General features: G+C 42.9%; 1 protein-coding gene across 2 annotated transcripts in view; it reads right to left on the bottom strand.

Annotated features, from left to right (window-relative positions):
* DEPDC1B (DEP domain containing 1B) overlaps positions 1–12,648 on the bottom strand; it is a 40,778-nt gene extending 28,130 nt beyond the window's left edge. For both annotated transcript variants that reach the window (XM_074994278.1, XM_074994279.1), the window contains exons 1-2: positions 12,601–12,648; positions 10,342–10,607 (exon numbers count right to left, since the gene is read on the bottom strand). In XM_074994278.1, the coding sequence (XP_074850379.1) occupies positions 10,342–10,607; positions 12,601–12,648 (314 nt within the window). The remainder of the gene's footprint in view (positions 1–10,341; positions 10,608–12,600) is intronic.

Here is a 12,648-nt window from a genome sequence, read left to right as displayed (position 1 = left end):
ATCTTCCCAGTGGTCCCAGTTGCAGCCTGCCAGTTTTTAAGGCCTATTAGTTTAATTAAAGCTTTTCTGTATGTATTAATCCAGTATAATTAATTTGATGCATAGTTGGCTTAGCCTAGAAAATGGAAAACTTATTTTCTTGTTACATTCCATTTTGCAGTAACCAGAAAAGACCTACAGAATATTCTGCTTGGCAAGAATTAGCTTCTTGCAACATTTTTTCTCTCTTCCCCCATATTTTTATGCCTAGATGCTGGGCATGCAGGCCATTTGTATCAGTGCCTGGCGAACCTAGACCCTAGAGCTCAGTGTTAACTCGTACTCCTTTAACCACATATCGACTTGAAAAGGGACGGTTGTCATGGAGGGCATGTGTCAGAGATCAGTAACATCAAGCCCATGGGTCCCCATGTTACAGGGAGAACTTAGGCAAGGGTCTCCAAGGTGGTATTTCTGGGTACGCTTGTTCTTTTCTTGGAATTTACGCAGGAGACCATAAGATTACAATTCACACATACTCAGGGGGACACCTTAAATTAATGTTGCTAATCACACGTGTGTACCCCATAAATTCCTAGGGTGCCAGTGCGTAATTTGATATTGGAAGGGTGGGGTGAAGGTGATGTAAAAGGGACTATAATACCCATTAGCAAGTGGGAAAAGTGGGCTCATAAGAGGATCATAACAGGCTCCTCAAAGGGTTTCTAAGATTCTTGCTTCAATTTAATTTCTTTTCTCTGGTACTGGCTCTCTCTGTCTCTAACCTCAACTCCTTGTTCTACTACCATACGATCTCACCTTGCCATCCATGGATCAGAGCAGGTATCATCTCCTAAGCTCCTTGGGTGGGAGGGAGTATTGTATTTTACCAAGATATAAACTGAAATTACTGTAATACCAATCATAATCAGTATGCTGTGCTAAAACAGCGAAAAGGTATATAGTCTGCAAGTCTGTATTGGCTCTCTCTCTCTTATTCAATATGACTCAGTTAGTACTTTTGTACTAATTCAACTATTTGTTTTAAATCAACCTGCTATAAAAGAAAAATAAAGAAAAGTCTTGTTAAATTTGCTCGTGTATTCATTGGGAATCCCAGGACCCCCATACGTCCTAGTGCATTTCTAGTGCCGTGGTGTTTAAAGTGATCAGGGCGTAAGTATGGGTCTTTAATCTTCAACCCAGATTGGCAAATCTTACCTAAATTAGTAACTCCTTCAAAATATCCTTAAATCTCCAGTTACATAGTGACATACACAGATCAACGAATCACCAATCATGACACAGTAACTCAAATGTGGACATGCAATGGTTGCTCACATGCAAGCTAAGGTAAGGCTGGTGTTCAGACCCAGCTGCTGATCATCAAAGTTAATTGTGCAATGAAGACATTCCCATCTTGACAAAGAGAAGGCACACTCGTGTAGGTAAAGTAAGAAGTCCTGAGGTAGAAGCCATACGAGAACCAATCTGGAGAGAAGCCCTGAGCTGCACTCTCTGGTTGAATTCCTTTTTAAAATAAAGACTAATCCCAGGAAAGAGAACATAGCCAAGAGGATCAGTGGCCCGATAGTCTGGTTCCAGACCAGAACGCACCAGGTTGGTCCCCACTAGAAAATCCAGACACTCATGGCCCACACACAAGTGAACCTGCAGCCTTATTAACAGAAAAGTACTGAGCATGAGCTGGTAGACTGAACAGGAAGAGACTACCTCACACATAAGGCCACAGGTCTATCTGGCAAGCAGAGAGAAGTCTGCTTTTCACTTGGCAGCTGGGATACCTATGTCATGAATACCCGCATGGTAGAAATACAAGCCCAAAAGTTAATGCTTGCTAAACTAACTGCTCCTATCAGTATAAATGAAACAGAAGTAATAAGCTAGGTGGATTCCAGGTGATGTCCAAAACCTTCAGAGAAACTTATTTTCTTACAACGTATTCGCGAAAGCATTAAGTACTATCCTACTGCGCATGCACAGTTAAATGTAGGGGAATACATAAAACTGCTTTTATAAGCAACAAATTGGCAGATGAAATTCAATGTTGATAAATGCAAAATAATAAACATTGGAAAACAAAATCCCAATTACTCATAAGAACTGATGGGATCTAAATTAGCTGTCACCACTCAAGAAAGATTTTAGAGTCCCTGTGGATAGTTCTCTGAAATTATCTCCTCAGTGTTCAGTGGCACTCAAAAAAAGCAAGCAGAAGATTGAAAATCATTAAAAATGGGATAGAGTATAAAACAGAAGATATATTGACTCTATATAAATCCGCCAAATGCCCACATCTTGAGTACGGCATGCGGATGAGGTTGCCATCTGGATTTGGAAAAGGTTCAGAAAGGGTCAACAATAATGATTAGGATTGTAGAATGAGTGTCATATAAGGAGAGATTAATAAAACAGGAACTTTTCAGTTTAGAGAAAAGGTGACTAGTGGAATACAATAGAGGTCTACAAAAATCATTTCTGGTGTGGAGAAAGTAAGGAAGGAAAAGAACTACTGGTCACAAAATGAAATTCATAAGCACTTGGTTTAAAACAAACAAAAGGAAATATTTCTTCAGACAACACATTTCAACCTATTCAAAAATCATCTAAATAAATTCAGGAAGGATAGGTCCTTCAGTGGCTATTAGTCAGGAAGGCAAGGTGGAGTCCCTACCCTCAGTTTGCCAAAAGCTAGGAATGCGTGATAGGAGTTGGATCATGTGATGACTACCTGTTCTGTTCATTCCTTCCAAGATGGATTGATTTAAATCATTAAATTGTGATTTAAATCCCGCCCCCCACAAAAAAAATTAACTTACATCAAGTTACCAAATAAAAGCTCTGATTGACTGTGCAAAGAGTGTACTTAATTTTGGGGTGAGTCCCACAAACTCACTGGCACTTCTGTTTTTGAGAAAATAAGTATAGAATGGGGTTCCTTTGGAAAGCTGAGTTATGCTGAAATAAAGTAGGGAATAGATGTGTGTGCAAAGGCAAGACCACCAGAGGGAGCTGCCAGGATATTAAATATACTAAAAAATAAAGATGGAAAGCTAAAGTTCTTTTAGTGCATATTGAGCACGGTTTGGTACTTAAAATCCAAACTTCACAGTCATAGGTGGCTTAAACAAATATAACAAGTGTATTTAGAGAAAGACTCTGTCTGTTCAAAGAGAAATCATGCAACATTCCTCAGACTTCAGAAAAAGCTTTCTAACTGTCAGGGTGGTTAAGCACTTGAATAAACTGCCTAGGGAGGTTGTGGAATTTCCATCATTGGAGATTTTTAAAAGCAGGTCAGACAAACACCTGTCAGAGATCATCTAGATGGGGGTGACCAACCTGCAACTCTTTTGAGCCATTAAATGAAGCTCCTCCTCAGAGCTGTGCACCAGGACCACTGTCATCTGCTCTACACATGCACCCCAGTGGTTGGTGGGAAAAGCATGTGGCAGCAGCAGCTGCAGTGAGTCCCTGGCTAGCAGGAGCGACAGGAGGGTATTGAGTTAGAACAGCAAGGCGGGGAGTGCTGGGCTGTGGAGGAGAGGTGGGGGATTGGGTTATAGTGGGGGCCTGGGGGTGCCTAGCTCTGGGGGAGGGGGAAGGCATTGGGTTAGAGTGGGTGGGGTAAGGGAGGAGTGGGGGATTGGATTGTAGAGGGGAGCTGGGGTACCTGGCGCTGGAGGGAGGGCATTAAGATACATTTTATAGATAGATAGATAAAAATAAATATAAAAATAAATATATAATATGTGGCTCTTTGCACTCTGTCCATGTAGCTCTTAGTCCCTAACTTGCCCACCACCCCAGGCCAAGATGGTGCTTGGCCCTGCCATGAGTGTAGGGAACTGGACTTGATAACCTCTCAAGGTTCCTTCCAGTTCTAGTCAAGGGCTTCCTGAGGAAATGGAGAGGGCACAGCCTGGGACAACCTCCTTCCCTGCCCCTAAGCCTTGTGCCCCAGGGATAGGCCCTACTCCTCCTCCACTCTACCCCCCGTCCCTCTCACCAGCCAGCCTGGCCAGGAATTACCTGGGACAGGGAGCAGTAGATAGTAACAGTAGTGGGTGTTTGCCTCCCCCCGGTTTCCCCTCAAACCCCACACTCACCATGCGACGCAAGTGGCGGGACTGCCCCTGTAATCACCAGAAATGGTGTGGCTTTGATGGTGAGTAGTGGAGAAACAATGCTGGGGGAGTATGCACCTCCTGTGCACCCCTCATGCATCCCCTGTGTTGGGATTCATAGATTTACAGATTCCAAGGCCAGAGGAAACCATCACCTCTACCTGGCTCAGCTGTTTGTACACACAGGCTGAGGCATTTTCTAGGGGAAATTCATTACAGTTTATCTTTTAAAAAACTTCTAATCTTGTCTAAGGGTCTGGGGGATGGGGCAGCTCCCTGACTGCCCCATGCCAGAGGGTACTGGAATGGAGCTGCTGCCCCATGGGGAAGCTTCCCAGTTGCAAAAGCAGTTGCCCTGTGGGGGAGGAGGGGGCGTTCGCCAGATGACTCATACCACTGGGTGACAGGAACAGGGCCACAGCCCTGTCAGTGCGGCTCCCAGCTCATCCACAAACCACAGGGAGCCAGGAATGGGATTGTGGCCCCACCAGTGGGGCTCCTGGCTTCTCCCCAAGCCATGTGTGCTAGGAATGGGGCTGCGGGCCTGCCTTTATGGGGGGATTCCCTGGCTGGAGGGGTGGCTGCCTGCTATTCCATGTCCCATTAAATTCTTAAAAAGGAGTGGGGGGACACAATCCCCCACCCCGTCCCAAGCTACCTAGTCTTACTAACTACAGCACAGCCCCTGCTGGCTCCCTCTCCTACAGCTGACTGCACACGTGGCCACTGAGTACGTGCGCCACATGCTCTCCGCATGCTCTCTGGCCAGCAGCTGTGGCTGCTCTGACCTGGGGGAAGCACAGTTCAGTGGGGGCTGTAAATATGGGACAACTAGCCCCTTTGTTAAAATAAGTTGGGACATCTTCCTGGCGCCTGAAATACGGGATTGTCCCGGCCAAACTGGGACAGATGTTCACCCTATTCAAAAGCTAAGTCTTTTAATGGGTTGTTTAACATAGCCAATTATTTTCTCCTCTTTCCCTCCCTTTGATGGTATTGATAAGGCTTCAGATAAAAATTTCCAAAGTGCCTAAGTGACGCTGTACAGAGACCTGTATTCGAAGCTGTCCAACGTAACAGTAGTCCAACTCAACCTGTTACGTAGAATTATTTGCAACGCAATTGAAAATAAAAAACCCAAGATTCTTCAAGTAGAAAAAAAAAACTGTGAAAAGGCATCTCCAGCACTCCTGGTAAAGTCATCAGTAGGTATGACAGTGAACTAAAATAATTTTAAAATGGCAAAGATTATTAAATGCAAAAATCAAAATTAGTTCAGACTGGTAAATTTTAATTTAATGAGATTACCACCTGTTTTGGGCCTCATTTCTCCTGTCACTATTGAAAAGGAAGTGGACACAGTTGGACTGGAATGAGCAAGTCCACCAATTCCTGGGCTCCACCATAGTATCACTAGGCCTTCATTGTTTTGATCCTGAGAAGCAACCTAACCAAATTAAGCCAGGCAGTGACAACTGTATCATTTCACCACGTCTACCAGTTTCTGCTGAAACTTAAACAACACACAGGATGTGAGCCTAAAATTCCTGCTATCAACCCTTCCTTTATGTGTCATAGACTATTGGAACTGGAAGAGATCTCAAAGGGTCATGAAGTTCAGTCCCCTGGACTCAATCCAGAATCAGGCACCATCTAGCTCATCCCTGAGAGATGTTTCTCTAACCTGCTCTTAAATATCCCACAACCTCCCTAGACAATTCATTCCAATGATTCATTCATTATCTGATGAAGTGGGTCTTACCAACAAAGAATCATTACCTAATAAATAAAATTGTTAGTCTTTATGGTGCTACATGACAGCTTGTTTTTTTTGTGAAGCTACAGATTAATATGGCTACCCTTCTGTGACTACATTCCAGAGGTAAACCACCCTGACAGTTAGGAAGGCTTTCCTAATGCCCAACCTAAATCTCCTTTGCTGCAACGTAAGCCTATTGCTTCTTGTCCTGTCATCAGAAGTCAAGAAGAATAATTTTTCTCCCTCCTCCTTGTAACAACCTTTGAGGTACTTGAAAGCTGTTACATCCCCTCTCCGTCTTCTCTTAGAGACTAAACAAATCCAGTTCTTTCAGCCTTTCCTCATAGGAAGATTGGACATTCTCCAATTTGTCCACATCTTTCCAGAAATGTCCAGTTGAGGCCTAACAAGCACAAAATTAAATGGAAGAATTACTTCTTGTATTTTGATTACAACACTCCTGTTAACGCATCCAAAATGATGCTTTCTTCCAAGTGTCACACTGTTGACTCATATTTAGGCCAGGTCTATACTGGACCTGAAAGTTGATTTCAGATACGCAATTCTAGCTGCGGCAGTAGCTCATAATAAGGAGTACAGGGGCTGAATGACAACCTCCAACAGATCGATTTCACACATCTTTACCAGACATGTGAAATCGAACTCCAGAAGATCAAACCTGATCTGACCCTCAGATACTTCCTCAGTCCTTGAGTATTCCAGCATGTGTTTTATCAAGCCCCTGCTGACCAGAAGACATTTAACTTTCCTAAGTAATATTTAATTTGTTCTTCTCCTATTTTAACTTCTGAACCTACCTCATTTTCTCTAGCATTCACTGTGCTAGGCAACCAATCACCACCAAACATCTTTGTTTTTGTTTTCACCAAGAAGTCATTAAGCACCCCTGCCATTTTCAGTTATTGATTTTCCTTCTTCATTTAATAAAGTTATAGCTATATGCCCCTGCAAGGCTAACAGGGTCTTGGTGGAATTCTGACAAGTAAAAGTAGGAAGAAGAGAGAGAGAAACTGTAATAAAGATTCCCCTAAGTCCAAGAGAAGTACTGACAGTGGCTGTGATAAATTGAGGCATGAAAATAGGCATCCTTCAGGCTGACCAGATAATATAGCATTATCTTGGGAGAGAAAAGGACAGAGCAAATCTGGAAAGTGTTTTCATTCAGAATTTTTTCTTCCCAAGATGAAAGAGTTCCAGAGTTGGATGGAATCCCACAGGGCATTGATGCACCAAGAAATAGTGGGAATACCCATCAGAACATTTTATTAAGACAAAAAATATATAAATGGATATAACAGAACCATCAAATGAATCAACAGCACTACATTAGAAGATCTAGATTTTGCAGATGATGTAGCCTTTTAATTTTCCCTTCCATGTTTGAAACTTTAGTAAACTGCACTTAATGTTCTACTGTAACTTCAATATAACATGCTAGTTGGGACCAGGTTAACATTCAAAAGTACCTAAATAGCTGTTCTCGCTTGGCAGCTGAGAGCTCTCCTCCTCAGAGAATGCTAAAAAGCATGACCAGATTTCTAAATAACATTTTTAGGGTGCTTCTCTTGTGTATGTACTAGGGATGAAAATTTTCACATTCCAAAGGCAGTCCATATTTCACCATAACATAATTCCATCAATGGTGAGAGCATTGGCCTTGTAAGCACAAGGTTGTATATTCAATCCTTGAGGGTGCCTTTCAAGTTTCTAGGGCAGGTTAGATTTAAAAAAAAAAAAAAGTCTGTCAGGGATAGCAGTAGGTCCCACTGTGAGTTGCAGCAGACTGGACTTAACGACCTCTCAAGGTCCCTTTCAAGTTCTATGAAATGTGAGTGTGTGTAAGAAAAATCACATTTTTCCAATAACATAGGATAAAAAATCTTGCTACTAGATTATTTTCTTTTTTGTATTATTATTTATCAGTTCTATTTAAAATGCAGACCTTTACTGGATTATTAAGTAAACTGATCTGGGGATCTTTCAGGAGCTGTCATTTTGATTTAAGATGAATCTCTCTAATAATTTTCTCACCAAACCGTCGAACTCGTAAACACAACAGCTACATTTGCAGTATGAGGCACTCCTGGGAAAGGAGAACTGATTGCATCCCTAGTAGCAAAAATATGATGCATCTTAACTGGAATCAATGTCATCTACGCAAAAATTTATACAAATTTCATAAACTAATTGAAGCTAAATATCCCCTTTGCCATATAAAACCCCGCACATCTACTTCAATTTATTTGTCCAAATCCCTCTCCCATCTTTTCATCTGGATCTTTTCATCCCTCTATCTTTTTCAAACAAGATCAGTTATTAGAAATTAAACATTTTCTGATCTTCTAGTTTTCTCTGGAACACCTCAAAATGTGGTTTGAGGTTAAGATAGAGCAGTTTTATACCCAAATTTCATAATAAACCAAATATTTTATTAACCATGAAAATATGGGATCTGTATATTACAAACCTCTTAGTATGAATTGAACCAGCACAAAGGAACAGCTGTTCAAACTGAGTAATCTCAAACGTTCCACATAACAAGTAGACACTGATATTTCCTAGGGATATATCCCAGGTTCTTAATCATGTAGCTAAGAAAGAGAGGCCCTCAGTGACAAGGATCTTTACATAATTGTCATGTCCCCCTAAAATGGTCTTAATGAATGGGTGATTTTTATTTTTTGGTGACCTAAATTTCATTTTAACCCAACAATACATAGTAATATATGGCCTCCAGTCTTATTTGAGTTTTACCCAGTGTTTGGACAGCTGTAGCTCTTCTGACAGCTCTACAAACGTACAGAGACAGCACGCCTGTCCAGGATAGCAAAGAAGATAAAGTTACTAATTAGTGACAAAAACCAAGTGTTGTAAGAATTCCAAAAACTGCCACACAAGCATTAGTTTAGAAAGCAAAGGAATACCAGAAGTGAATTAATTCACCATCTTGGAAGGAATTATTCAAGCCAATGGGGATGTCCAAAAAGAAACAACATCATGATAAGTAAGGTGACAGCTGCATTTTCCAGTTTAAATAAAAATTGATCCCTGAATAATCTACAACTTACAGACCAAACTACAAAATCTTCAGTTCCAGTGTTATTTCTGTCTAAACACAGGATTTTAAAATCTGAAAGCCCATGAAAGACAGACACCTAAATGCCTTCTAAAGCAAATCCCTTAGAAAAATACCAGGCAAGAAATTGAATAAATTTGTAACAAAGGCTGGAAATCATCAATGAGGTCATCAACCCCCATCTCTAAAATCATCCAGAAAAGACAATCAAAAAAGTTGCTACTTGTGTAAGGAATGGCAAGTATGCTATTAGGCAGCTGGAGAAGAGCAAAAAGGGACCAACTAAAAGAATCCTTCTATTTAACATTATTCAGAAAGAGAAAGCTTATAGGACTTAATAAAGAGGCCATGCAAAGAGCAGCCAGGATAGAAAGGGATGGCAAAGTTTTGTTCACATGCCAAGTGAGATCCAACAGTGCAAGAAGAATTCAGAGTCAGAAAGCAGCAGTCTCTTCTCTCCATAAGAGACTGGAAAAATTGGGCCAGCAGAAGTGCCTGAGTGAAAATCAGAGCAGAGTAAGGAATTTAGGGGGCTGAAGGCCAAAAGGTAGAAAGAAAATAGGAAGAGGCCCAGAAGAAACTCAGTCGTGTCTACACCAGGCAAAGTAAGTCGACTGCAGATAGGCAATTGACATAGCTAGAATTGTGTATCTAGAATCGATGTATCTGCACTCAGCTTACTTGGCCATCCCTATTGAAGGTGACCGAAGAGTTTCCCCCACCAACCTCCCTTACTCCTTGTATTTCATGAGGAGTACAAGTGTCGACTGTGACCCCCAAGAGGTCAATTTCACGCGTCCATACCAGACTCTCGAAATCGAACCCCAGAAGATTGACACTGAGCAGGTCAATCTTCCAGGCTAGTGTAGACATAGCCTCAGAGTTATTGCTGGAATTGATCTTCCAAAATGCCCATGACAAATGAGGACAAAACTATCCTGGAAGTGTAGTCAGGGGAAATTACTCAAGCATATATAAACAATCACATGTGTGTTACCTGGTAAGGGACTTTAGTGTATGTTTTGATTTATTTAGTAAAAATATTGGCCACTGTAAGCAAAAACCAGGTTTGTATGCTTCAGATTATTTGGGCATAACTAGAAACTATTTATATATGTTGTTCTTGAAAATTAATTTCTGAACAAGGATGCTTCAAGTAATATTACCAATATTAGAATTACATACCATATATGGTTCTGTCGAAGAGCAGGGCTGTAATAAATGATCTCTAAATATGCCTAACTCATATATAAGTACATGCACAAAGTAAGTCGGTTGCACACACCCCAGCTAACGTCATTTATCCCTTACTTTCCCAAGAACTAAATTAATTCAGGGCACATCATATAATTATTTACCTATATAAATGACCATCATCCTCAAAGTCTTCTTTGCCCCATCTTCCTTTGATATCTTCAATAACATGGTTTTTCAGAAATTTTTTAAGCAGCTGAATAGTTTGATTACGAGTCACTTCTGGGCCAAAGTTTTGGTTATGTCTGAGCAGTTCATGTAACCAATCTACTGCCTCTGAGGCTTTGAAGCAGCACTCATAGTTTTTGAAAAGACTACGATGCCTCCGTAATGGCATCCCTTCACGAAAGAGTTCAATGGTCTCATTCCACTGGAAAAGAGGGGTGGGGGGCGAGAAATACAATTACAGAAGTTCTAATAATCTTACAGGGTGAAATTACGCTGCATGTGAAATCATTTTGAAAACAAGTAGAGAATTTGCAGACATTGGTTTTAATGGGAAAATAAAACTGAATACTCAGGCACCAGAGTTACCAATCATGTCACAACTGTGCAGAAGTTATGCCGTTGGCCTGAGGACTAAAATCTTGAGACAAAATGAAAAATACGTGCACTGCTATATCCCCAATGTCATGCCCCCACAAGTTCAATTGTCTGCTGAACAGTTTACCCCATGCTCTATCTAAAGAATACTCTCTAACAACTCCTCACTTAATATGTTCTGAAAGTTAAACCTTAGGATACATCTACTTGAGAAAGTTAACACCAGCTTAACTTATAATCGGTTTAAAAACCCATGTAGTAAAACCAATGCAAAAGCCTGTGAAGGCACTCAGTTTCAGAGTAACTTCCAGTCTGGCTTAAATCAAAACCAGTATAATCCACCCTTAAACTGAAATAGGAGGGTTTGCACCAGTTTAAGTAAATAATTTTAAAACAAAATTCACATATGGATTTGGTCTACACTTAAAACTGGTTGGTACAGCTATGAAAATCAGGTCATCAAAAGCCCTGAGCGTCACTTAGCTGTGCCCACTTCGCTGAGCACCACTTAGCTGTGCCCACCTAAGCTCCCAACATAGACATTTTTGTCAATGAGGGGAGGTGAGATACTGCAGCTATGAAATACTGCTCTTTCAGTTACTGTAGTGTACATTAGCCCTAAGGCCAGGTCTACATTAAAAAGTTAGGCTGACCAAGCTACGTCACACAAGGATGTGAAAAATCCACACACCTGTGCAACACTTAGGCCAACCTAAACCCCAGCATAGATAGTGCAAAGCTGGAAGAACTCTTCCATTGATCTAGCTACCACCTCTCAGGTTAACTAACTAAAGCAACTTGGGTCACCGTAGCGAGTGTCTAAGCTGAAACACTACATCAGCAGTTGTGTTGCTGTAGCATTTTAAGTGTAGACACATGTTAAACTGATGCAAGCTGATGAACAAGGAACAGCTCACTGGAGGTCATTTCAGCTTGAATTAAAACTAAACTCCTTCTTGTCACTCTTCCTTTTCTCTTCTGTAAAAGCTCCCGGTGTAACAGGCGGAAGGAAGAGGAATGGATGAGCTACGTGCAAAGGAAGGTGTGAGCATGTAAGTGCTTGTCAGCATTGTTGGGTGCAGAGCTAAGAAGTAAAGCTACTGAACTACGGCCACGAACTGATCCTGAGATCCCATCTGAGGGTTGGGATAAGCAGAGGGGCAGGAAGGAAGCTCCAGGGAGAGAGAGGGACCATGGAGGCTCCAAACAGCAGCCCGGGGGAGGTGGGGCCCACCAGTATATGACAGAAGCGGGTGACTGGAAGCAGACTAGAGAGGGAAAGGGGTGGATGGGGGTGACTAGAGAGGACGCCCAGCACTAGTCGTAGGAGCTCCAGGCACCATGCGGAGGAGCAGAGAGGCGCGAGGCCCGGTGAGGAGCTCTGGGCGTGCGGGAGGTGGGGGGAAGAAGGGGGAAAAGGGCTCAGCCGAGCGCTGGGGCGGGGGGCCACCGGGGACCTCTAGGCGGGGTAGGATGGTGAGACCGGGGAGTCATCGAGGGGCGCAAGGCTGGAGAAACCCGGGATGCGCTCGGGGAAGGGGGCGAAGCCGAGGTCTCCGGGGACCGGTCGGGAGGCGGAATGGGGAGGGGGACGCCAGGAACCCCTCGGGGAGCGATGTTGGGGAGATCCGGGGAGCGCTCAGGGTGTGGGGGGATCCGGGGAGCGCTCAGGGTGTGGGGGGATCCGGGGAGCGCTCAGGGTGTGGGGGGACGTCTGGGACCGGCCCTGGGGTGCCGTGGGCCGGGCGGAGCTGCTGGGGGCTGTGCCGCGCTCCATGGCCTGGCAGGGACAGGCACTGCGGACCCGGCCGGGGACTTACCAGCCGCGTTGCTCGGTAGGGCCCAGGGCCCACCAGTCGCGGCTCCAT

The sequence above is a fragment of the Carettochelys insculpta genome, chromosome 5, assembly GCF_033958435.1.
Source record: "Carettochelys insculpta isolate YL-2023 chromosome 5, ASM3395843v1, whole genome shotgun sequence".
Taxonomy (NCBI): domain Eukaryota; kingdom Metazoa; phylum Chordata; order Testudines; family Carettochelyidae; genus Carettochelys; species Carettochelys insculpta.
This window is presented reverse-complemented; position numbering and strand designations above follow the sequence as displayed.